Genomic DNA, 27,439 nt, shown 5'->3' on the forward strand with positions numbered 1-27,439 from the left:
CCCGGCTAAAGCCATTGACCGCCAACAGCCAATGATGGAGCTGTTGTTCTTGCTATGCTAATTACGGGAGCATTTATCTGAGTCAGTCTTCAAGGATTTAACCCAAAACTGGAAGTTTTGCTCCAAATTCACATCCTAAACCACTCTCTACAGCCTTTTGTCTTGGTAAAAATTGTTTTTCTGTGTCTGGTTTTTCTTTAGAAAAGAGCTTGAAATACCTCTTTAACAATTCAATATTATTGCATATGACCTAATCTCGGCAAAAAGGCAGATCCTTGAAAATGCTGATGGGCTGACAACAATGCAATGAAAGTACTGGTTCTTGTTAGTTGGGGCTATATTTAATGACATTTCCAGTAAACAATGGGAATTTGCATATTTCATCAATGATTGCTTGTTTTTGGAACACAGCTTGAACTGTGAATCCAATTAGATTTCATTGTACATTTGATATAATGTGATAAATGTCTTCACTCTAATTAGGACAATTAAGTTGACAAACTTTTTTGACTGAGGTGTCAAGTTTTATTCTCATTGGACATGACTCATCCTTATATATTCATTTTCTTCCACTTATGTTTAATTTCAGCCACAAATCATTAGCTCAGTATTTTTCTGGAGTGAATTAACATGTTTTTTAGTGAGCTGAACTCACTGTGGTTCAGTGGAGCCCAAAATAATAACTAAACTGATGAAACGTAGCTTCTATTCAAGTCAGGTTTTCATTATTTTGCATTACAGACAACAAATTGTTCCCTCAATCTTGTGAAGACAATGAATGGCTCATGTCCTTTTCTGAAATCCTTTAAACATGATAATTTAGTTGTTTTGGTTTTTGGTTCAGACTTTCAAGCTCTTGAGTTCTGAATGCTCCCAAGTTTCGCGGTTGGTCACAGGGCAAATCCTTTAATGAGCATGTGCCTCTGTGGATCCGACAAAGACACTCGGACACAGTGATCAAATACTGTCTGCTTCCCTGTTGTTGCTCCTCACTGATAAGATTCAGCTCTGTATCTGCTCATCCATCTAATTATCTGTCTACCTGCCGGCCCCTGTCCATCGCCACCCGGCTGTATTGTTATTCACTCCAGGGAAGACAAACATGACATGTTGACCCCTGGCCATTAGAGACCTTGCAAGAAAAAGCCTTTTTTTACCCACCTTGTTCAGGGTCATTGAATGCCACAGTTTCAAAAGCATTGTAACATTTGAAAAGAGGGTAATGACAATCGGCCGTTGCTAACTTTCGTCGCCTCAACCCAACCTCGAAGGCGGCCTCCTGACAGACAAAAGCAGGACAGCCTCGACTGAAACCAATTGAAAACTTACCCTCCTTTAAACATCCCTGAACATAAGGACATAGCTTCTCCTGCACTTGGGGGTTAATAATCACAAGCTTAAAGAGTTTCTTCCAAGATCTCAAAGACAGAGAAGGGGCTTGACCTGGATTTTTATAAAGCTTTAACTCAAGGCGACAGTCGTTCTACTCAGGGATATCAAGTCTTATCATCTTCTCCCTTTTTTTTTTTTTTCTTTTTTCTAAGTAGTATCGCTTACTTTCTCAAAAGCTCCGGCTTATAACAATGGGCCTTATTCTCCTGGTGATTGAGGTGCAGCTTTATGCTATAGCCCTCGATGCATAGGAAGGTAATTTCATGGCTCCTTCCTGCAGACACGAATCAGACACAGCGCTCTATTATCAAGCCCCGGGTATTAGACTTCTAGGTAGGGGATGGCGGTGGAGGGGATATTAAGCCTCGAAGTACACATGTGTGTACGTGAGAGAGTTGTAGACCACGCCAGAAAGAATGTGGGTGTATGTGTTCTTCATGAAGCAGTAGGGAGGGGATTGGTTGTGGGAGGGTTGTGGGGGGGGTGCTCCTGCGTGGTTCTGTGCATGATGTATCACATTGCCGACTGTGTGGCTGCTGCCATCGCATCAAAGAACAAAGGGGTGTTTATGTCAAGCCTGACTGATTTGGTTTTTATTAATGTCTTACCTCCCTTTCTTCCCATTACCATCAGGTTCCACACATCACTCCCCTTCCCCCCATTATATTCATTCCAAGCAGTGCTTTGGAGACCACACTGATTTCTTTTGCATCCGTCTCCAACCATTCAACACACATGTGCACGCACGCACACACACACACACACACACACACACATACACCGTGCAGGGTTCTTGCTTGACTCCGGTCTCAGCTGGGGCCCCCCTGAAATGTGCCATGTATTCTTCTGCCTAGGGTGGATGAGGCGCACAGACAGACATTCATTCCCACTTGACTTCCTCTTTCTCCCCTCAAGCCATTTACACAGTAGAAAGGTTAATTGCTTGAAACACCAGCGGTGTTATTTCAGCTGATTCCAGAGGCATTGCGTTTGATATTAAACAGACATGATTAGTGCGATGATAATGCACTGTGTGCCAGGTGATTATTTTTCCATGTGAATTGCATATGGTTAGTTTCTTTGAATATGTTGCAGGAATAACTTCCCGAGGAAAGACGAACTAAAAAGCCGAGTTCATTATATTTATCCAGAGAAAAAGAAAATCAGGGGTCGTCTGTGCCTGTGGCTTGAGGGACCTGCACTATATCTGAGATAATCTGAAATCTTGTGAAAAGAAGTTGCTGAAGGGACCTGCTGGAGTGAAACGCCAGGACCTGGAACCTATACATTGGATCAATCAAATATTTTCTTCACTTACCATGACAGCAGTAACATTGGAAGACTCTCGGCTATTTGGAATGCATTGCACACAGTGAAAATGGCTTTTTTTATTTTGAAGAGAAAATGTGAATTAATCACAATATGACATAATATATTTTCCATCTGCCAAGCACAGTCAAGCCACTTTTCAAGCCACTTTTCATTTGAATCTGTCTTTGCTCTCAGCTGTCCTCACCACTGAGTGATGGGCCCATGTGTGGAGACCTCCTCTAATCCCTCATGACTGCATTGTGTGAACAGTATCGTCACCCCGCGAAGAACATGAGCATCATGGCCGCGGGTGACCAGTTTCTACAGCTTTGGGTCAGCGCTGGGTTCACTTTGAGGGAGTTGGAGCCCGGAAGAAGAAAGGATGTGGATCCAAGTGAGAGTATTAGAGAAGCAGAAAAGAGGACAGACAGACACAGAAGGATTAACTGGAGGAAAGATCCAACTTGGCAAAGCGGAAAAAATTATACTCCGCCTCCAAATATTGGACTTCCTATTTCCCAAACTCCCCTTATTTTTACTCTCTAATTTTATGTATGTGAGGTTAAATCTTTGGCAATGCAGTCAGATTCCCAACTGAAGAATCATAGTACTAAAGCAGCATGTGCTCTGCGCTATGCAAGTGATTTACTGTGCACTTGCAAAGTTAATAAGAACTTTCTGCCAGATGTGAATATTTCTTTCATTTATTCATTAGATGATCAGTGTTCAACATAAATCTCAATCTGTCATGTAAGTAATATGTTTTGCTTGATTTGAAAGGAGCATTTCAGAACTATCTGCCTTAAAAAAAATACATCTTATTAGATTTGAAAATGTTGACAGGCAATGTTAAACTAATCAGAGACAGTTGAAATGATTTATATTTAATAAGTATTTAATAATAATTTGAAGATTGTTTATGAAAAGATCTGCTACTGCTGCGTGTGTCTGCTACTTTTTTGTTTTAACACCTTCTACCTGGCAAACTCTTATTTTTTGATTTGTTTCATGAAAGTGGAAGCAGAAATTGTACATTAATGCCGTCTACATTTTCAAATCACTAGACCTTGAAGGAACACACGAGTTGACTATTTGATGGAAAGGGACTTTATAAGGCGGGTTAGGGGTCATTTGTTATTTGATAACTTTAATGGATCTCACCGTGGAAAAATATAGATGCACCTTTACATTTTATTTTAAATCCAATGCTAATGTTTGTGAATAAACTAAACCAGCTTCTAATCATACTTTATTAATCTCCTTGGGGAATTGCTTTTTTTCCACATTAACCCAAGTGAAAACGCATCGCTTTTTGCATTTTCATAAAAACATTTCTTTTTTTTTTTGCATTTTAAAAGTGACTTCCATTTGCATAGAGGCGGCAGAAATGCTGAAAACAATGTAGCAAGCATGCTATAAACATTAACAATGGTGAATACACAGACATTACTGTGAACAAATTATGAAGTTGGATCGCTATTACAGTGACTGTCAGCAATAAAACTACCAAGTCCCAGGAGAATGAGGAGTGGGAGTCATGACACTGGAGGCAGCCATTGCTGTTATTGTCATTCTATTTGCCCATTTGCTGAAGAAGTATTTCCTACGGCTGCGGTGCGCATAACGTTGCATTTTTAATGGCTCTTACCACTGTTTTTGTGTAAACGGATACCCAAACTCCAACAAAAGATTTTTTTTTTACACTTGAAAAATATAGTATAAACAGTATAGATAAGATCAAGCAGAGAGGAAAATTAGTAGATGGGATGGATGTTTCACGTCTCTGTTCAAAGTGTGAACATTATTACCACTCGCTTGCGAATTATCAGGAAGCACATAAACATTTTTGACCTTCACAGGAAAAAAATTGTGGGGGGGGGGGGGGGGGGGGACATTACTTTGATTTATTGTTAAGTAACCATGCACATTTAAAGTGAATTGGGTTGCAATCCATTCAGTATTTCCTAACATATTTCAGTCTGAAATCAAATGAGAAAAAAAACGAGAAAAATCCAATAATACATCCATCCCCACAGACACATTAAAGACACCTTGTTAATTATTTATTTTTAATGTATTTTTCTATTTGAGCCCTCATGATATAATAATGTTTAATTAAACCCAAGATTATAAATGCTGGAAGAATTGGCCGCTGTCTTGCCTCATGAATTAATTATTTTCTCAGCATTCAGTTTAATCACTCGCATGCTCAAAGCAAAAAAAAAAAAGAAGAAGAAGAAGAAGAAGTGTATGTGCATGTGGCAACGTGAAATTCTGCAAATACTTAAACACATTAGGTGTAAGTGGGGTCGAAGAGGCTCACATTGTCAAACAAATTACACAAAGAGAGAGGCAGTCTCCCTCTCAAACATGTTACAGTGATTGAGCTTGAGAGGGAGAGTGTGGCATTCGTTAAACACTCCGTGTTTGGGGAGAGGTGCCATATTCAAACACATTATGGATAAGAGATGGGGGGGGTCGTGCAGCAAAATGCATTACGGAGTCGGAGAGGTTGAGGAAGTGCAGCATTTCTAAACACATTATGGTGCAGCGGTGATGGCATGCTTAAACAGAGTGTTGATAGAGAGTGGAGAGAGAGAAGGGGTCAAGAGAGTTTCTGTTTTATTTCCACGAGGTGTGTGCGCTTTGTCTGTCCATTGAGCGCTGACTGAGTTTTGACATCAGCGCAGTCTGGGTACACAAACTTACCCGGGCGATTCATTTCTCCTCCAAACACACTTGAGAGTTTATTGGCACACGCATGCAGTCATGGACCACAAATGCACACATACAATCACGAATTGACAAGCACACCCAGTTTTCATGGTTCTTTTTGTGTTTTTGTGTTTTTTTTTTCTTTTGTAAAGTTCAGGCATCCAATAAAACCAACTTGTAGAATCACTCCCAGATCTGTACGTCTGACCCCATCGATCGAGCCAGTCCCGAAAGATTAAGCTCAAATCTCGCAAAACACTTCAAGACATGTTCCTCCATATTTTATCCTGGCACTGTGTCCAGTCCAATTAACCTTACAAGCAGACTTTTTTCTTCTTTTTCTTTTTTCCTCCATGTTGCCAACTCTGAAGCAGCACGAGTACCCCATCCTTGGCATTTTTCTGCACCTGGCAACAGAACACCTTTAACAATGCAGAAAAACAAAAACAAAAATGCTAAAGAAACGCTCGACTCCATTTTGTTCCCGTGGCGGCACTCAGGTCGAAACTTTTCAATTAGCCAGGTTGACTTTGCATGGCTAATTAAGTCCTCATCCTTGACGAGCTGTCTGACTTCTCCTCCAAGCCTCTTACGGGGGGCTTACAGCCTCGTAGGGGCCACCGGCCAGACAGATTGTTGTCCAGCTGGAATGGGATTAGCAGCGCGCCAGGGGCCCGAGGCCCACAGTCCCTGAGCCTTTGTTTGAATCTGAAGTGTCGAGTTGGAAGGGGTGAAGCCGGGAGAGAGGATTGAAGTAATCCCCCTCCTCTTCAGGGCTGCTCCCCAGAGGGTCGAATCCCCAATAAATCGCTGAACGCTGTAGACCACCAACCGCCATCAGGGCCACTGTTTACTCCTCGCACCCCCAGCAGGTAGAAGGCCAAGCAAGACTCCCCCCGCTCTAATATGAATCAATGCATGTTTGCAAGGCTAATGCTCAGTGGCTGTAATCAAAACATGTTGTTCGTCGGCCAAGCGTTAAATATAGGAGTTGTCTGGTTGGATTAGGAGCTTCACGCTGTGCAGCAGCACGTTGGGGAACCCACCTATTCCACAGGGAATTGGTTCTTTGCACTCAGAACTGTGTTACTTATGTAACACGCTACCCACCATTGCCGGCGATCTTATATAATAACAGTATTGTCACTGATTTTTGCAATAAATGAAAATATTTACCACCCTGTCTAAAGGAGTACATGAAATCCAATATATTTAGAATAGAGTGAGAAGGTTATACAGTATAAACGTCATGTGTCAACAGTGCTCACCTTCAGGATCAAACCTAAATTACTTTCATATGTTTCAACAAAAAAAACAACAACCCCAAAATAGAATGAGTGAGTCCCGGAAAATAGTCAGAAATGATGACTAAGCAATATTCAAACCCACCTGTGGCATGTAGGTACGAGTAGACTGTACAGCAGGTCCCAGCTGTTAAAGCTAATAAAGCATGACTAAACAGTGTTGATACAAGTAATAATGCATTATAAGACGCGCAGTGTGTCAAAAGACATGTTTTGTGATGTAGGCTTTTTCCGACATATTTGCCCTGACAAGTGTTGTTTTAAAAGTAATCCGGTAGATAGAAGATGGAGTCATACTAATCACAAATAGCTTAGCTGCCAAGGCTAAACTTGTCAAGTTTGCACAATCCTACAGCAAAGAACACATCGACTGGTTTGTTTTACAAAACCGCCATCCTTTTAAAGGATTAAGGGGGTGGGCGAAGCAGAATTTTATAAATTGTCATGCTAAATACTGTGAAATCAGGCTTTACAGGTTTGTACTGGTATGCTTAACTCGTGTTGGGTGAAATAAATGTTCATAGAAATTCTGCTTCTCGGTTAATATTTGTTTGTGGCTGTCATTGGATGAACAAATAATTTTTCTTTCCTAATGTGCATCACGAGTAAATATTGTTGCACGTGTACCTGCAAGGCCCAGTACTGTGCATTTCTCGCCACTCGTAGCGCACCTGTGATTGTGAGTCAGCCTCAATATTGAGCCAATACCAACAGGCTGTCTTTCATCGCAGTGTGACAGAAGCACATGAGATTAGAGCAGAATCCACCCAAAACAACCACACTGAGCTCGGGGATAATCCAGTGCCCAAACATCAGAGGGAAAACGGGAGGACACTGCTTCATCTATCAACCCGGCGAGAATCCACCCTGAAGAAAAACACAGTGCGGGATGCGCTGCCTTTGTCCAACATGGCTGGCACAGGAAAAACAGGATGTGATGAGTTTCTATGCCTGAGGTGTTGGGCGAACCCTCGTGCCACCGGCCTGGAAATTTTGTGCTGTTATTGAAGCAAAGGGTTGCTCCGCTTATTAGATTATGTGAAAATCACATAGCTTTTTCAATTTTTTTTTTTTTGTTTTTGTTGTTGCTCAATTTAGAAGCAGACAAGCCTGTAAAAAGTTGGACCAAATACAAGTTTTCTCAATGAGTTGAGGGTTGATATGGATCTCTGAATAGATGTCTGCCTCTGGGGCATTTTTTTAAGAGCCGACTGCAGCTGAAGAAAGAGTGGTGCTAATTTGAACTGTACACCATTATGTTCCATTCACTGCTCAGGTGACTGATGTGGTTTTTTTTTTTTTTTTTTTTTTTGCACCGTCAGTCCTCTGCATCTTATTTTACAGTTATCACAAAGGGCTTCGGTTCAAAGGCGAGGACCAGTGCCAGGAACATATGCAATACAGCTGTTATATTGAATACATCAGTATCATCTTAATCTTTTCCTTTTATCGTGAAGCAACCCCCCCCACCCCCCCAACACGAATGTACAGTATCATGTTGGCTCTCCTTTCAGTAATGGAAGATGACTGGAGTGCAGTGGGTCTGTATGTGTTGCCCTCGCATGGTGTGATTGTTGGAGAATGTGTGTCGCAAGTGTTGCCCAGTTCTCACCAGCAGGAAGAGTGGCTGTTTTTAAAGCGGCATTATTTTTATTTTTTTTGCGTCAGTGCTCGGAGACATCGGGACTGACGGGTCAGAGAAAAGGAGCCTCCGACTGAAAAGGAATGAGACTGATCCCGTGCCAGACAGCCTCAGCTGGGGCAGGGAAGGGGGGTTGGGGGTGGGGGGGGGGGAGGAGGCTGCTGCTCATCCAGTTCATTTTCCACTCGCCGTCCGACCTCCGCCTCGCACTCGCCCCTTCTGGACATGCAGCGATAACTGAATTTTAGACAAAGTGCACAGTGTTGTTTTCACAGTCGGTTATGGTGAAGCACCTTTTAAAGTACATGACTCGTCTCTTGCTGCCAGCATGTTACTTTGGGTCATTTTACTGTGACTCAACTGGAATTAAAAAAACATCATCACTAAATATATTATTATTTGTGGTAGCAATATTGGGCCACAGGAAGTGTACTGGTTACTGTACAAATTAATCAAATGTGTGGTCACATTTGATTAATTTGAAGGTGTGAAATTTGTATTGTGAATCAAATACAACTTTTTTTAATAGCCTTTGGTTCTTCAAATCATGTTAAGTTACAAATTGTCTTATTCTCCAGCAATAACTCTAATAATCTTTAAAAAATGTAATAACTGAGACCAAGCACAGCAAACAATGCAATTCTTTAGCAATTCATTCTCAGACATAAACATAAATATATTCTTGAGCTTAAATCACGAACCCCGACTAACAAACAATCCAAGTCGATTAAAGACCCTTTTCAAGTGGTTTTGTGCTGCAATGTGGAGTAATACTGATAAGGAACCTCTATAAGAAATAGCATTTAATGTTCAGAAGGTAATATCTAGAATTATGAGTCTCAACAGGACACATCAACACGTTAATATAGTCATTTAATTACTTTAATAGTAAATCAAAGTTAATGCAAAAAGGCAGGATCAACCAAACCTAATGCTTCTCTACTTTAGTCAAAGTCTTTAGTTAATGATGTCATTTCCTCAAAATGCCCAGCGGCTAAAAATGCACTTAGCGGATTTAGTCTTGTGCTCTTAAAACCTCCATGTTCATGTTGGATGCGCATAGATTCCATTTGTAAATCAAAGTCATTGTAAAATGCTTTAAAAAAAAAAAAGCAGAGACGCAAAAAATTACTGTGAATTGCACATATATATTTTTTTAAATACTGTATGAGTTGAGAGATTTTTTTTAAACAGTGTTGCAGTTTTTCTATGATTTTTTTTTTTTTAACTGTAATCTGAAGTTTACTTTGAACATTTTCACAATTGTGTCATATTTACTTTGATTCTTGATACAGTAAAATTACAATCGCTGTACTTGTGGTTTGGATTGTATTTTTGATCCCGTTTTTAATTTGATGTTGAATTAACCGTGATTTTCAAAGCTATTGTGTCATATTTAAGGAATGCGTTATCTCCTGGTTTCCACTACAGCATGTTAACATGGAAAAGAAAGTTCTTGTTTGTGACATTTCTTAGTATGTTTTAGGGGGGGGTTGCTGCAAATGCCTATCTTTTCTGTTAGTTTGCCAGACGCAAAGGCAGCTGAAGCTGGATTTTTGGGCTTGAGGCTGAGATATTTTCTCTCACGTCCCAGCAGGACTGCGCTGAGCTGGTCAAACAGTGCAGACAAATGACACACTGACTTATTTGTCTTGACAAAGCTTGTTCTGGAGACATAAACTGCTGATATTTGTGTCTTCCTTCTCCCTCTTTTGGTTGTGTGTCTGTGTGTTTGTGTGTGTTGGTTTCCACAAATTTTAACAAGGTCACACTTACTGATCACTGGACTGTATTTTTCAAAATACATTCTTCAAAGACATTTATTGTAAGAGAGTAAAGAGTAATGGGGTGCTACACTTGCTGTAGTGAAACCTAATCATCCTGTGGATAGCCCTTTGAATCTGTCTGTCCATCGGTTTAATAGTCCAAGTAGAGACATGGAACAGAATTGCTGCCAGCCTGCAGTCTGTCGGAAAAAGCAGTTGAAAGGAAGAATTCTTTTGCTTCCTGAAGGACGGAAGTTTGTGGATGATGATGATGATGAGATGAGTAGTTATTTTGTTTCCACTTGGAAGAAAAACAGATTTTGATAGATGCCGGCAAACCCCTTAATTATACTCTCCAAGGGTTTAATGGAAATAAAAACACCTGATTAGCATGCTGCTTTTTAAAAATAGGATTGTTTATTTAACCGAGTACATCTTTGAGTTGCTTTTTTGCATTGTTCACCATTTGTCAACCATCGCGACTTTTCAGACCCAAACAAAAGAGAAGAAAGGAAAATGCGAAACGTTTCTTTGCGTTTTTGCGTCCTCGAATTCACTAAAAACCTAACTTTTTGAAAATAGCTCCCAAGGTGCATCTCTTTGAAAATGCTCCAACTCCATGGAAACAGAGGAAAATGCAGCTTTTCTGAAAAGCTGCACTTATGCATGCGCACCACAGCTGTAGTATAGGAATAGTTCTTCTGCACATGCTCAGTAGATGGACATTTCTTTCAGTATGTCAGTGTACGCCCCCTTGTTAAGGTTTGCACCGTGTTGTTCTCTGCATGCATGTTTGTGTGGTTTCATTACAAAAACAAACAGCGCCCACTAGTGGTCCAACATCAAAGCTACATTGTTTTCAGTGTTATGCCATTTCTGGGTCAACATATGTCGTTTTCGAAACGTTGCTGTCTAAACGCGAAACTTTTCTGAAACAACACAAATGATGTGCGAGAAGTGCAACCATACTACTGCAACACATGTAATACTTCACTTGTTGAGCATGAATAAAAGGTTTGGAAGTACAGACTTCTCTGACTTTTAATGTAGTCTGGCCTGATTCCACCATTAAGCTATTGGGGTATAATTATCTCCTCTTTCTCAAACGGCACTTTTATATCCACATATAAAACTTTGCTCCGGACTAAACTGCACTGCAAAGTGTTTTTCTGTTTGTGTGCGATATTTCCCGAGCAAGTGTGAAAGATAATTGGTCACCTAGGAGGATTTTAATGGAGCCGCGTTGATGGAGTCATTTGGATGCACCGCTTTGCATTTCATCACTTCTGTCTGTCAATTATACTTGATTTACAGGGCGTCTAAGGGACAGCAAATGTGAAGCATCAATTTGTGAGTGGGTGATTGCAGTAGAGAGGGAGAGGAGATGGCAGGAGATATCCATCATTACCGTGACAGGTTGTCCTTCAATTATCCCTTGAAGTGAGTCATCTCAGACGTTTGTCTTATGAAGAACGCCCCCCCCCCAGACACACATCGCAGAGTTTGGAGCGAGTGTCCGTGTGTGACTTTTACAAGAACTTGCGCACTCACTTCAGAAGTCCCAGAGACTTTTCTCGCTTTTTGCACAGGTGGTACTCATCGCTCACTATACGGGCCTGTCAGAAGTCTGTGTTTACACAGATGGTTTGTGTTCAACCAGGGCCCTATATGAATCCTGTAAAGCGCGCAGAATGCAAGGACTTTGGTTGCCGAGTAGTGAATGTGGAGAACATGACAGTGTTGTTCTCGGGGTTACCTGACACGGGGTCTCATAAAAAAGTTAAAGGTGACAGACATGAATCCCCCATACACACACACACACGCAGATAGGTAGTGTGAAGTTTGTAATAAATCTGAACTGATAATATTGTACTAACGGATGAGGAAAGGAGGGGCAAAGATAATAGATAAAGAGCGAGGTAATTACCGTTAAAAGGTTAAAAACAAGAGGCCCTCCCTCCAGTTCGGAGCATGGTTTTTGTCTCGGAGTTAAGTGACGAGAGGTGAAAAGTGTGGCGCAAGCAGGGCTGCCGTGCGTCCGCGAGGAGTTTTGCTCTCCCGATAAAACACAGAATGTTTTTTCTCCCGGCGTGGAAGTGTTAGCTCATTCACACAGCTGGAGCAAATCACAGTGGAGAAATATGTGGTAGCCGAGTCGCCCACATGCCACAGTACATCTATTTTATGGAAAGGAGACATTCAGCGAGCAAGCTGAAATACATAATTTCACTTTAAGATAGCTTTTTGCCGGAATCATATGGTAATGATCAATGTTGGGCTTCTTTTTCCCCAAAACGTTTCTCATTCATCATTTCAAAAAGACTATTATCACATTACTTATTAGTCCCTTGGAGAATTTATCCTTTGCACCTCTTACGCAATACAGTGCTCACACCTTTTAACTTCCCATGTTCTTCATTTGTGTTTTGTGCTCCTGAAAAGAAAAATCAATGCAACTCTGTTAACTTATCTCTGTTTGTGAAAAATACGACACGAGAAACTGTACATATCCTTTACAGTGGAGGCGTAGCATATATTATTTTGGATATATATAAAGCATGCCTCCTCTCTATGGATACAAATAAAACATATTTTTGTTAAATGTGTGTTTTTGGCCTGTGTGAAAAAGTCATAATCCCGAGATGAACTTGCACAGGTTAAACATGCAAACTCCACATTAACAGCTCTACACATTCCTTCATGACATGCACACTTATGAGGCCTGTCTCACTGTGTATTCATAGAGTATTGTATTTTTTTTCTTCATATCCTGTGGAAAGCAGCACTTGAACTTTGACATTTTGCGACAGACATCTGCTCTCCTTGGTTGTGACTGTATTACATAGGCAGCATCTTGGGGAATATATCCCAACCAATAACCCCCTGTGGTATTATGTGCAAAGTGTCAATCAATTTCATGCATGGTTAATAGCCTCTAAAAAAACCTCCAACATTTTCTTGAACTCATCAAAATCTGGTGAAAAGCGAGGGGATTTAGATTCCACTCATTTTTTCAGATTCACATTGGATTTTGTCCAAATTATTTTTGTTCAATGTACTTGTATCTTCCTGCACTTGTTTTTTTTTTTTTTTTTAATCATTACAAGTATTAAGCAATAATTTGACAGCTCTGGCTGAGATCATATAGGGCTATATTCTGTTTTAAAAGGACTTAACATGTGTATATTGTGAGCAGGATCATTAAATGTCAGTGTTTCGAACTCATCTGTGAGCCATGTGAGGGGAAGCAGCTAATGATAATTTAGCAGATGTGGAGACATGCTTTTGCATAATTTATCTACAGCACTTTAATTTATCTCCATGGGGTAAATGCTTAAAATGGCTAATTTAACCAAATTGCGCTTTGTGGCTGGCGTGTTATTACTAGAAATGAAATATTCATTTGTCCTACTGCAGTGATAACAGTGGTAAGTAATAAGATTATTGACTAATGCGCTTTCCGCCAGGCCCAGAAGACAACATGATTGACGTCAAATCCACTGAGAGAAAGAAATGAATAGTGGGTCTGTTTAAAAAAAAACAAAAAAAAACGCAGTCGTGATGGAAGCAGAAAGACCATGCCTGCCAGAATCCCCCTGCTAACTTTTCTACACATAATCTATTAAATAATTTAGATCTGTATTAAATAAAATAACGCCAGATAAGTTGAAAAAAACAACAACTGAAGCTTCCTTACATGAGTTTATGATACAGAAAAACGTGGGGGGGGAAAGGATGTCCCAGCGTTACGCACTTCCTCGGCACCAAGGATGCGGCCGGTATCTCAATCTGCCTCTCTTTCACTCTCTCCTTATTTAACACACATATTCTTGGAAGCGAAATTGAGCCATATTAAATGTGACTCCTCTGCTGCACGGTAATGTGAGCGCCGGCGGTTAGTTTTATATGTTTCACAAGCGTGTAAATATTTAATAGAAGAGCGGGATGGAGTGCTGTGTCACTGTTCCCCGCTCTGTCAGACGCCGAGGGAGAAAATACCAGGAGAATTTCCTCCTGACAGGGTGAAATTTATGGAGCAGCTTCAAGACTTACAAAGAGGGTTTAGTCTTCTTCTTCGTCGCATTCTTGGATCGTATGACAAAGACGCGGATATACAAGCTGTTTATGCTTAGAGAAGATGTTAGTTGGTATAGATGTTCATACCTAACTTGGTATGTATGAAGCACGATGGGGGTCAGCAGCGTTCCAGATATGGGATGTGTGTTCAAGCATCTGTTCAGTATTTTCTAACTTGACAGTGGGATTTCTGACATTTCTTGGTCTCGTACCATTTTTCCATTCATAATTTTGAAACCGATTGGTCTTGCACTCATTTCACTTCCCATTTAGATGCTCTGCTGTGAAATTCCCAAACAGCCAATGAGCTGCCAGCAATGACTAAAACAGATCATCTAAGTCAGCGGTGTCAAACTCATTTCACTTCAGCAGCCACATACAGCATATTTTGCTCTCAAGTGGGCCGGACAGGTAACTAATAGCATTATAGTCCATAAATAACTGGAACTCTAAATCGCTGCCTTAGTTTTGTTTTAGGGCAACAAAGTATTAATATATCATTTACAAGTTCACATTTAATGGACTAGCCTTTCTACAAAACATGACAAATCTGAAATTTGGCTTCACAATGTGCTTTAAAACTTAGAGTGGGTTTTTATTAAACTCTTTACATCTTCGAAGGCGTGAAACATTTGGCCACATCCAGCTGTGACTTAAAAATATAGTATGGTATTTCGTATTATGATCATCCATAAATGACAGAAATCCAGAATTAATTTCTGATACTGCTTTTTCTGCAATGTGTTTAATCATATTGCAGTTTTGATGTTACTTGGTTGAGTGCTATATTGCTAGCTATTAGGATTAATGGTCCTCAGTTGTACTTTTGGGTTCAAAAGCTTGAAACTATGATAACATCACAATGTTCTCGCTGTAAATGGATCACAGATCATAAAGTGAGTGGACTCACACCAACATACTAAACAACATACATGAATTTAGCTCTACTTTACAAATACTTTGGAGCTCAGAAATCCTCATTTAAAATTATTCCACCAGCTATGACAAGAAGTTTGTAGTATTTTAAAACATTTGAATTTGAGACAATGGTATGAATGCATCTAGTAAAGCTTATATCTTACAGTATTTATTATTATCGATAATAAAAATAATAATGGCAGTTGAGATGCATAGACAATAAAAAAACTAAAATGCTCTGATAATTAGAAGTCCTTATATGTAATCTGCTCCATGTTACACTCATGGTTTTGAACCATATTTTAATTAATCTTTTACACCTCCAACAAACATCTCCTAGATTTCTAAGAGTAACTTGAGGTCCTGATAAATATACATATATATGTGTTGTACTTACTGTTTGTACAAGCTGTTTTATTTTTCCTCCACACTCATTTGATGTACACCACTTTTAGAAAAAGCTGTTAAAAATGGTGCCACTGAATTAAGTTTTTTTCTTTTTTTTCATGCCTAACGTTAATTAAAGTGAGCACAAACAAGGTCCTACTGTGATGCTCTGAGTCTTATCATTACTCTCTCATCTCAACAAATCCCTGCCACCCAATTAGGTTTCACTTTAATTTTAGCAATCTAGCAAAGAGGCTAATGCTCTTTGGGGGAGCCGACAGAGGCCCTATTCATTGTCACGGTGGGTGTCGGTGGCAGGAAGAGGTGAGGGTGAGCAGATTTCTCAGAGACACATAAGCTCTCTGGTTTAACTACATAGAAGGAGTAATGAGCTTCTCCACTGTTGTCTTTGCCTGACTCGGGTTTTAATCCTTCCCCAACAAACCCTTATTCACCAATGCCGTGTTTTGCATTAACATATACATACAATTTAAAGGAATCCTTCAGGTCTTGGATTAGCCCCCCCCCCCACCGCCCTCCTCTGGCTTTGAGTTTTCTATCGGTCCTTTACGCATCAGCGATGCCTCATGATGAGTTTCTTTTTGGCTTAAACAAGTTAGCAGTCTTTCATCCCTGAATTAAAAGCCAGTCGAGCATTCATTTGCAACATTGTTCTTGTTCAATTGCTCCAACCCCCCCCCCCCAAAAAAAAACCTAAAAAAAAACGTAGATTACACTTTACCGGAAGTTTTAGCACTTTTAAAGATAAAAATCTCGCTGATTTTACATTATTGCTCAACAAGTGCGTGTTGGCCGACGTCAAACACAACAACCCCTCCGTCCTCCTCCCACACGTGAACGTCAGCGCCGAGCCGTGGCAGGAAATGATGAGATTTTGTGAATCAGCGTGGCACTTTCAGTCAAACTTCCTCCCTTCCTGTAAGCAGTTCCTGATCAGCTGGGCACCGTCGTCATCGCGGGGGTTGACACATTGTGTGAGGCAGAGCCACGCAGGTGGCTCGTGTCATTCGGAGATGAATGGAAACGTACGAGAAACAAATAAATACATCTAACAACTTCCCTTCATCCCTCCTTCCTTCGCGGCAACAGATGTTGCGTCTCTGTAGTGTTTTCCTTCCCATGGTGCAATGTGGTTCCACTTTTGTTTATTTATGCTCCCGATTCCCATCCTCGTCTTGAGTGTATGCGGAAACTGCGTGCACACAGAGCTGCGTGTGCACATGTGTAGGTGGAGGGCTTCGCTAAAAGAGATTACCCAAGCTCCGTCATGCACACGATGGGGTTGTGTGACCCCATTGTAAACCCGGAGGCTGACCTGTGACCCTTTGAGAAGCGATGAAATAGGGGGGGAAACCTCCCATTTCCCCCGCACCGGGCTTGGAGGCAGTTCTCATGCGGAGGAAGCATTGTTAATGAGCTCTCGAATGGATTTTTAATGAAACCACCGCTCGGTTTGAAGAGTACGAGCGGGGCAAAAAAGAGCATGTGAGAGCAGAAACAGGTGTCGGCACTCGACTCGGTGGCCGATAACATTGGGGGGGGGTGGGCCGGGATTTTAGATTTTATGTGAAAGACTGCGGTTGAGGTCAAGGTATCTCACATAACCGCCAGACCTTGTTTCCATCATACTCCAGATGACTTTTCTGGTAAAAATGCTCTCCCTGTCAAGATTTTAAGGATAATATAAATACAAAGACAACTTTTTCATGTAGTTATACAGACTTACTTTCACTCTTCGTATACTTTGATTGATAGTTCTTTGTGCTACCTTAACAGAGACCCACAGTTTTACACACTCACCCTGGTGATTGTCCACACATATGTTTGCCTTTTCATTCCTTTCCCATGTCTGCATATTGAGATAAACCCTAGTAATTGCAGTGTACCCCTCCATAATTCTTTTGAACTGAGGCTCTTGTCCTCCCTTTTGCAATAAAGCCAGCCAGTAAAACTTGTGTTGAAATTTTATCTTCAAGTCAGTCTCTGCATTGGTCATCCAGTATATTTGGGGATGAGTTGTGCAAATATGAAACGTTCAGTAATATTGATTGGATTTCAAAGTCTTTTGAAACACACTCCGGATCTTTAAATTTCAAGTAAAGTTATTTCTGTTGAAATCCCAATTTTAACAAGTTTGATTCTTCAAATGACCTAATTTTAAATAAGTAAACGAAGCATGACTGTTATAAATTTGGATTGTTTGAAATAACTTAAATATCACATCATCATGTTTTGAACATTTAATCTTATGCAATTTCAGATACTCCAACATAATTGTATATGAACATGCACAACCCTTTAATGACAAGGATACATTGATGTGTTTTGATTTTGAAATGCTCAACGTCTGCTCAGTTAACTCCAGCACAGTTAGCAGACATGGTGATTTTACATTTTTGGAATCTGATATTTCTCAAAATTACACAATTTTCTTTCCCGCTACAAAAATGGTTAATCTCTGTTTTCCACTGACTTTAAAGCTGAACACAATCCAATTGCCTGCCAGCTCTTTGAATGTGCATACTTAATGTGCGTACAAATGAATATTATATGTGTCCTGTTTGCGCTTGTGTGACAGCATTGTGCTTTGGTTTGCAGTTCCCCAAATACAAAGGAACTGCTGCTCTGTCATTACTCCCTCTACCGGCTACTGTTGTTCCACCGAACGCCCTCTCATCTTTCCTGAAACCTTTCCCTTCCTTGTTTCCTGGACGTGTCGTTTGCTGAGTAAGGTGCTGCTGCGTGACCTCTGTTATCATGCAAAGGGAGGTTGTGTTTGAGCACAGGAAGAGAATAGGAAGAGGAACTCCTGCAGCATCGGGGAAATGATGGCTGTTTGTACCTTGAACTTGATATGTCATTTGTGGCAACAGTTATTCTCCATTATTCTCGGCGGCCATGGCCTCAGGAACTTGGGGTCGGCAAGGATGTGGGCAGGGTGGTTTGTAGGTGTGTGCTAAAGAGGTTAAAGGTCGGTGTGTGTGTGTGTGTGTGTGTGTGTGTGTGTGTGTGTGTGTGTGTGTGTGTGTGTGTGTGTGTGTGTGTGTGTGTGTGTGTGCGAGGCACAGGGTGGGCCGTTTCCGATGTTCTCTTTCAAACCGACTTCTGGGTCACGTTAGCATAATCATTTTCTCTAACGCACACGCGGGACATTAACGGGCCTCCCACACCGCCGGATGAAGATACACCATCATATCGGTAACAGCACATTGACACTAGGCGCACACACGTACACCTGTCTGACGCCAAACGCCTATTTGCTGTGTCCCCACAAGCAGGGTGTCTCGTGTCGTCTTCTATTTTTACCACCTGGCGCTGAAAGCCTCTGGAAGCTCCTTGTCAATGAGCATCTCATTCCGCCGCCAACGGCGTGTCACCATTTATTAAGTCGTCATTACTCAGGGCCGCTCCAGCTGCCGGGGTGCCGAGGGGATGTCGCAAATAGATCGCAGACGATAGGTTGGGCTGTTGCTGCACTCCCTAAAGGGCGACGCGTGAAGGCGTGTTCCGGCACGTCTCACTCTTCGGGTGGGGATCGATGCAGGTAGCCGAGGAGTTCGAGGTGGCGGCTCAGGGCGGAGGAGAGAGACAGGTTGATGGAGATGGACTGAGTGGGCGAGGATACTTTAGTGGGTCTGTCCACACGTCTGTTTGTGTTGGGTAAACAGTTAAAAATGCTGTTTAGACTGAAGGGGGCGATGAGATATGGCGCTGGGGACGCCATGGCTGTGCAAGGGAGCACACAATGGAGCAAATGGAAACATGTTGACATACATTTAGATTTCCAAGACAGTTTAAACAAAAGGGGAAAAAAAAACAACCCAAAAAAACGTAAACACACCAACTATAAATCACTTCAGTTTCAAATCCACTGATCAACTCCAGGCCGCGATGTGGTGTAGTGGTTAGCACAAAGTGAGAATCGCCCTGAGTTCGAATCCAAGCTTTCCCTGTGTAGGCGTGGGATTCTCACCAGTTTTACGGGTTCCTCCCACAGTCCATAAACAAGTCTTCAAGGTTAGTTGGTGAATGTAAATCGCAAATTTATGTGATTATCTTTCTCTTGCTGTTAGCCCTGTGATGGACTCGGCAGTGCGTCCTTTGAGTTCACTCATAGCCAGCCATTTTGCAGCTTAAATTAGATAAAGTGATATCAAAAGTGGATAGATGATCGGGTCTATCTTTGATCAGGATATTTCCAAAGTTATTACTGGATGAAAAAAGACAAGATGGTGGTTACAAAAGTTCTAAATAAATGTGCTAAACAGCCAGATAGTATAAAATACTATGTTTGGAGTATCGCTCAAGGCAAAAAGAAATAAACCACAAAGAAAATAAATAATGTATAGGTAATTATCCTTCATCAGTAAGAAATATTGGGTGACCAAAGCTCTTTTAACAGGTAAAACAGCTGTCACAGGATATTGGCTCATAAACCATTATAAACATTGGTGATCGATTTCAGAGTTTTCTTTCCGAAATCGCATGGCTGTCACATCATGAAATGTTGAGCCGATAACTTAAAAACATACCAAGAATACGCTGGAATTACACTGTGCTGTCCAAGAAAAAGCAAGAGAAGATGTTGACGGTTTTCCAGAGCCTTCAATCCCCCCCAAAAAAGATAGTTTGGTCTCAGTTTCGTAAAACAAACAAGAACCCAAAATGTGACCTGTTACTTCTCACAGGACAGCGCCAGTCGTTACAATAGAGGGGAACATTAGAAGCTGGAGGAGGAAATACTTCAATTAGGGTTGCACTCAGAAAGCCCCGCTATACATCCAGTCTTCACTTTGTTTTCCTTTAGTGACTCGAGGTGTGTGAGTTGACACATCAGCACTTCTGTTTATCAAAGCTTTTATCACCTCGCCACTGCTCTGTCACCCCTCAGAGGAAGCAGGGGGTGCCTTGTCTTTCACACACACACACACACACACACACACACACACACACACACACACACACACACACACACACACACACACACACACACACACACACACACACACACACACACCAGCACCTGCATGGGCCTGCGGGGGTTAAGAGAAGGTGGGGAGGGGCGGTCCTGTTGACCTGCCTCGCTGATGTGAACGACTTTACCAGAGACAGGATCCGTCTCAGACTATACAGGTTAACTACCAGCATGTGTTCTCTTTAACCGTTAGGTTTCATCTGGATAAGTCCAAAACACACGCTCAAGGCTCTGCTCTGTGTGGGAAAATTGTGACTTTATAATTTATGTCTCAGATTTTTCTGACCGTCTGACATTAGAGACCGTTCTTTTAAAGTAATCTCCCTTTTTAATCTACTTTGTTGAAAGTGGGGATTTGGCTATACATGACATCGCTATTATAGACATTAGACCCTGGTGTTCCATTTTTCCTACTCTTGATTTATTTCTCTGAACTTTTCCCAGGGACGTGGCTGCTTTCACTCATGTGTAGCTCAGTTCTTACTGACCTCCCAAACCCCTTTAATCCCAAGCTTCACTTCAAAAGTCTTGGAGAAGTCCAGGATGTGATTTGCAGTGCTTTAAAATTTTGAAAGAGACATTGCAGGTGAAGCGTGTTGGACCTTATCACCTGCAGTGATTTCAACCCCCATTTAAAGGCGCAAACTCGTTCAACGAGTGTCAGCACACAAATATTGATGAATATTGAGAAAATGTTTCTGAGAGGTTTTTTTTTCCCATTTTCAGTGGATCTGCATCAGGTCAACAGTGTATTTTAAAAGAGGATTTCCTTTATATTGTGCATATAGTGTATAATCAGAAAACTAGCAAAACTCCCAAGGAGCTCTTCGAGATACAAAAAAAAGAACAAATCCAAGAAAAGTATAATTAGGAATGGAAACATTAGATACATTAAATTAAAAAAAGACAACATATTTTCATGATTTTGGTAAGAAATCTTGTTTATATCAAAGAAGATTTTTTTTTTTAATATGTGGGATCAAGACCTATGTTGAGCCATTAAATGGAATTAAATGAAGCTGCTGCCTTGCAAACAGTATTGGGATAGTTTATTCATATTACACTTAATAGTGTCCACTAAACAATCTGAGTAGCTTCCTGATTCTTGACCAAACTTTATAAAAGGTTTTGTGTATTCCAACATTGATTTTTTTCCCCCCTTCTCAAATTCCAAATAATCTTTTAGGCAAATGTTTTTAATTAGATTACAACTATGGTGTGCTCCGAACTTTGATCTCTGTGTAAATATGTGAATCTTAATAGGTTTCCAATGATTAAACAATCACAAAGCCCAACGTTGTGAAAACGTTTGTCTTTTATGAGACTTTAAGAAAATTCCTTAAAACCATTTAATTGGTTAAAAACTAAAGAGCAAACAGAAATTAGATTATTTTACCAAAGCATCAGTATATTTTAGTTTTTGATCACATCCATCCATCATCAGTTCAGAGCATCGGGGACAGGACTTGACTATGGTAACACTTTTATCACAGCGCATGTCTTCAAATGTGTTTCAATCTGTCCGTTCAAGGTGTTGAAGTTTTGTTTGAATGACTTTATTCGACTAGCTGAGAGAAAAGTGCTCAGAAGCCGCTGCATCCATTTCCTGAGGTTTGGTGAATGAGGGTGATAAGGGCACCTCGGTGATAAAAACTTGAATAAATTAAATATATGACTGGAGACTGTGCCTGGCAGAAGACCTTAAAGAGGGAGCGGAAGAGTTTCTGAGTAGGAAAAGTGAGATTTATAGGCTGTGAAGAAATGATGACTAATAAAAAAGGAAATAGGAGGTGAAGACTGAACACGATAAAAACCTAACCATTCACAACACTTCCTATCCACTACACTGGCTTCATCACTGCTCTCAAGTCATACCGCCCCCCTCTCTCTCTCTCTCTCTCTCTCTCTCTCCAGCACTCCCTCTGTCTCTCAGCTGCTCTCCCTCCCCTCCCCTCGGTTCCCGTGGATGGTGCAGCTCTCTCTCTCTTTCTCTCTCTCCCTCGCAGTCTGGTGGAGCTGCACACAAGGATTAGAGGGTTTCCGTGCGTGTCTGCTCAAAGAGAAGAAGATAGAGATAGGAAAAAAAAAACATCTCTAGAAAAGGATAGCTTTACTATTGTGGACAAGTGTTTTGATTTACCTTTCCACTCTTTTGTGATTCTCCACTCAGTCAAGCAGAGCTGAAGCCCCGCTGAGCCTTCACCTGGGGGAGGACAGATAAGCCAAGGGACTATATATCCTGGACCTCCACACGGGGAGCCATGTGAGCAGCACCCCTCCACCGACTTCACACTGAGAGAAGTCCCCAACCTCCCACAGCCTGCACTCTCGGCTGGGGAGCACAACCAGGATTTTTTTTTTTTTTCTCGCCTCCCTGGAACCTCTACTTTCAGGGCTCGCGTGGGGGGGACTCTCCAGACTCGGCGTACCCCAGCGGAAGGTACCCATCTCGGGGCACTGGTCGGGCCGTGAGTGCCCCCTGGTCTGGAGGCCAGCCAGCAGCACTCCAGCACCATGGATTACCTGCTTGGGATTGTAGTGCTGCTGTGTGGGGCGGTGCAGCCGGGGAGAGGAGTGGAGCCCAAGCACAACGTACCCAGGCTAAAGCTGTCATACAAGGGTAAGCCCATTCTCTGTTCTCCTGTGACTCCAGGTGGAACAGGACCGCTGTGGTCGCTGGCGCTTTCAGCTCAGACCGGCTCGTCTCGTTTATTTTTTTCTTGCCCACGGCTGTTCTTTTATGCCTTTCTTTTCATTTCTTTCTCATGTGTAGTATTCTCCTTTTTCCCCCTCTTTTTTTCTTCTTCTGTGACTATTTCTGCCTCTGCAATTGTCTCATTCACTCTTCCTCCCTCTTAGTCAACGTGCAGGATCTGACTCTCTGCCTTACCTCCTGTATCTCTCTCTCATTAACTCACCCTTTTCCTCTTACTCTCAGAATTCACTGTTCTTACAAATAGTCAGATTGGTTCCATATGCTTTGGGAGGGCTCTTGCCTGAAGTTAAATGTATATATTGGCCCCTGTACCAATTTTCCCTGGTGCTGTCCCCTTCTGTTAGCACTGTACAGCCCTGTTAAGTGCTCTGAATAGGCAGCAGAGCCTCTGTTTTAATGGCTTCTGTCCCAAAAAGTCCTGAAAAAAGGGGGATCTGCTTTGGTCGTGACACAGAGCCCTCCTTGAAGGGGCCAGTCAGGCTTCTCGACTTCTCATTATTGTTTCCTAAATGGATCCAACAGTTGGAGAAGTGCTTCTTTTTTTATGCATTTTTTTTGCCTTAATGCTTGTACAAATAATGAAAGAGAAAAAAATTCAGCTATTCGCTTTTTGGTTTTTTTTTTTATTGCTCAAGAGTAAATGGGGTTTCATTTGTCATTTTATATCATGCACGTGTACGTTTTTGACGTATTCAGCAAACATGTTATTCTCTCTCGTTCTGTGTTATTTTGAGGGGAGACTGCGGAGCGCCGGCTCTTCCTCTCCTCCCTCTTTCTCTCTCTCTCTCTCTCCTTCTTTTTCTCTCTGTCTCGTCTCCTTTCTCACACCCCACACTAAATCAGGCTCTTTGTAATAGCAGACTTTTCATCTCAGCTAGAAATAACTGGCAACATATTTGGCATATTTTGGGAAGTTTTTTTTTTTTTTTTTTTTTTTTTTTTGCTTTTTAATGTCAGCGAGGCGGGCTATTGTGGTTCTTTGTCCTAAAACATGACTGAAAGTATAGAGCTGAGAGTGTGGTCTCTTGACTCTTTATTTTGGTCCCATTCGCCTCGTAAAAAAAAATGCCCTCCGAAAATTTATAAACGAGCTGAAGTGCCATCGCTAAGAGCATTGGAGTGTGGTTCAAGGTCTGCCCGTGTGAGACTGTCACCCAAAGCTTCAGGTCCTCACTCAAGTCCTTTGCATGTTGAAGTAAAATCAGACTTCACTCTTCAAAAGGGCGAATGTGATGTTTTTCACTAATTCATTTTCTATCTTTAGACCAGACATTTAGTGTAACTTGTGTTTAGAGGCCCGCTATATGACATGCTTTATTCTTCACTTTGTAATTTTGGCGTGGTATATTTTCCTCACCCTTTCAGCCTCCAAATGTGCATGTGTATCTATTGCATATGTTCCACATTTTAAAGTAAGTATTTTAAACGTTCCACGTGGTTGGCGTGCCATGGTGGGAGCTCCTAAAGGGTGATGACATGCATTCGCCATGTGAACAAAATAAATCTGGAGGGACTGATCATTGAACTTTACCTGCCAGGAGTCGTATATCCCCCGATGCTCCATCACGTCAGCTCACACGACGCCAAGCCTCTAGGCACGATGAGAAAATGTCATCTCTTCTTCGCACAGCCATCTGTTTAAAGAATGCGAATATGGTTCCCTCCTGCCCCCTTTTGTGATCCTCTTCACTGTTCAGTCTGACAAGTGAACATGTTGCTGACAACAGTACGAGACAAGAGATATGTCATCAAGCATCAAAGTCTGCATTGAGTGAGCGAGTGAGTGAGTGATGGATGTGTATCATCAAACTGTGAGACAGAGAGCAGGTCTGCTGGGAAAGAGTAGCCTGTTATGATAGATGTACTTTTGTGGATAATTTTTTTTACTTAAAGTACACAAAAGCCTTGTTGTTAATGTGTGCGTGCATGCGCTCGTGTGAATGTTCTTGCCACATCTTGGTGTGAGGACTCAACACCCTCTCTTGTGATTTCTTCCCCTTCGACTGTAAGTGGTGTCTCGGTATGTTAGTTTGTGTGTGTGTGTGTGTGTGTGTGTGTGTGTGTGTGTGTGTATGTGTGTGTTTCAGCACAGCACAAATGTGTCAAGTCCTCATATATATCCATAATGAGACTCTATGTGCACAAATGGACAGATCAGTATTTTTTTGATCGTTTTAGTTTTATCAAGTGGCACCAGTGTTTGTATCATTGTGTGTGTGTGTGTGTGTGTGTGTGTGTGTGTGTGTGTGTGTGTGTGTGTGTGTGTGTGTGTGTGTGTGTGTGTGTGTGTGTGTGTGTGTGTGTGTGTGTGTGTGTGTGTGTGTGTGTGTGTGTGTGTGTGTGTGTGTGTGTGTGTGTAAAGGCATGAGGTTGTATTGTGTGCCGCTCCCTTTGTGTGTCATCGCTCGCCAGCATCTGCGCTTGTATCTCAGGCCCACAGGTGTTTGATGGCTCTCTTGATGTCTGTCAGGAGACAATTTTCAGTTAACACCCACATTGTAGCGGATGGAGGGAGGAAAGGATGGGGGGGGGGGGCCCTATTGATGGCAGAGTGAGACTGGATTTGCTTTTAATGAAGGAAAAGCTGGCAGACATACAGTAGATGACGCAAAGGGAAGGGAGGCTAGTCGTTGAGTAAAGTGTCACTCATCCCCTCTCCCTGTGCGACGCTGGCATAGTAATTAAGTCAAACAAACAACAGGGAGGAATCCTCCTGGGGAGGAGAGTCAGAGTCAGACCAGCGCCAATCTGAAGTCCAGCGAAGTGGTGGACGACCACATTAGCAAGGAGCAAAGAAACTGGATGGAGGACAGTCATGTTAAGTAGTATGATCTGTGATAGAGGGCACTCAAACATAGATCATGTGAGCAGGCTTCCCTAAGAAATCATCCTCAAATGAGTGCTGATGACACGCCTCCGGGGACTCATCCTCATACACAGAAGTGAGTGATTCTCTTCTTTAGGAAAAGGACAAATCAGCTACTGCAGAGTGAGCAGATCGAGAGACAAGGACTGAGAAATGGAGACAGGTAGATAAAATGACCTCTCGTGGGACGGATGGCGGAGCAAGTGCAGAGTAAATGATTTCCCAATGGGGTCAGTTAGACATTGAGCAAAAAGGATCCGGCTTCATAGGGACACAGTGATGATCACAAGAGTTAATGATTTTCTCTTCTCCTTGGGACTAAAATAGACCTTACTTTCTGCGTCTTGACTGGTAACATAAGGCGTGGGAGGCAGAAGGTGAAACTCAAGTCCAAGTTAAAATAATCTTGCACAGAAAATGTAATACACTTGATATAATTTCATCACCGTTCGTCTCGTGTAAACAACCAATATGAATTAATGTTGTGCGGTGATGCGGAAATAAAATGGGAGCGATCTCCTATTAAAAGTGAGTCATTATCACCTTGAGCAAACCATCAATCTTAACATAATAAAGCTATCGGTTTCAGCATTATAATCTTCCACAAAGACACTCAACACTCCTGCAGCACGGTAACACAGCGTTCATATGAATTACAAGGATAAAACTGTCATACAATCTAATGGATCAATACATGCCAACACACAATCACATTCCTGAACTCAATCAATGTGCGGCACTGAGTGGGCGTCAGGAGGAACACTGACCCCTAAAGGTCAATTGAGGCGCATATGGAGCACGATGATTGCATACGTTGTATATGGGGGGGTTCACTTGTGGAAATAAAAAAGCGTGACCCTTTGTGTTCACCAGAAACGGAGCCTGCGAGGACATTAAAACTTAAAAGCTCAACCCGAAACAACCCGATATTTACTCTCAGTGTGTGTAATTATGGAGGATGCTTGCATGACCTCTTGATGCCACCTCGGCCACCCCATGCTGGCTCGTTGGGCGGAACCCAGGAGGGAAGATATAGGCCGAGAAGGAGAATCTGGAATTGGCTCACAACCTTTTAAACCAGTCACTTTGTGTGGAACCGCACTTCAACGAAGTTTGGACTCGGGGCCCCATAATAAGCCCAGCTCTGCGTGTCTGTCTGTACGTGTGCGCTCGTGTGTGTTCGTGCGTGGGTGTGCCTGCTTGGCCGGTAAAATATGGACACTTTGGATGTTTGCATGCGCGCCGGTTCATCAGCTTCTTTTTTTTTTTCTCCCTCCCTTGTTTATAATTTGATATGTGAATGAGCACATGAGTCTCGGGCTCTTAGTATCTCACTGCTGTGTCTGTCC

At 41.8% G+C, this 27,439-nt stretch overlaps 1 protein-coding gene across 1 annotated transcript in view; it reads left to right on the forward strand.

Annotated features, from left to right (window-relative positions):
• Window positions 1–22,979: 22,979 nt before the first annotated feature.
• Window positions 22,980–27,439, forward strand: part of sema3aa (sema domain, immunoglobulin domain (Ig), short basic domain, secreted, (semaphorin) 3Aa) — a 34,102-nt gene continuing 29,642 nt past the window's right edge. Inside the window, exon 1 of the mRNA XM_080518150.1 lies at window positions 22,980–23,128. Coding sequence (XP_080374276.1) covers window positions 23,023–23,128 — 106 coding nt within the window. The 5' untranslated portion in view covers window positions 22,980–23,022. The remainder of the gene's footprint in view (window positions 23,129–27,439) is intronic.

The sequence above is a fragment of the Blennius ocellaris genome, assembly GCF_963422515.1.
Source record: "Blennius ocellaris genome assembly, chromosome: 22".
Lineage (NCBI taxonomy): Eukaryota > Metazoa > Chordata > Actinopteri > Blenniiformes > Blenniidae > Blennius > Blennius ocellaris.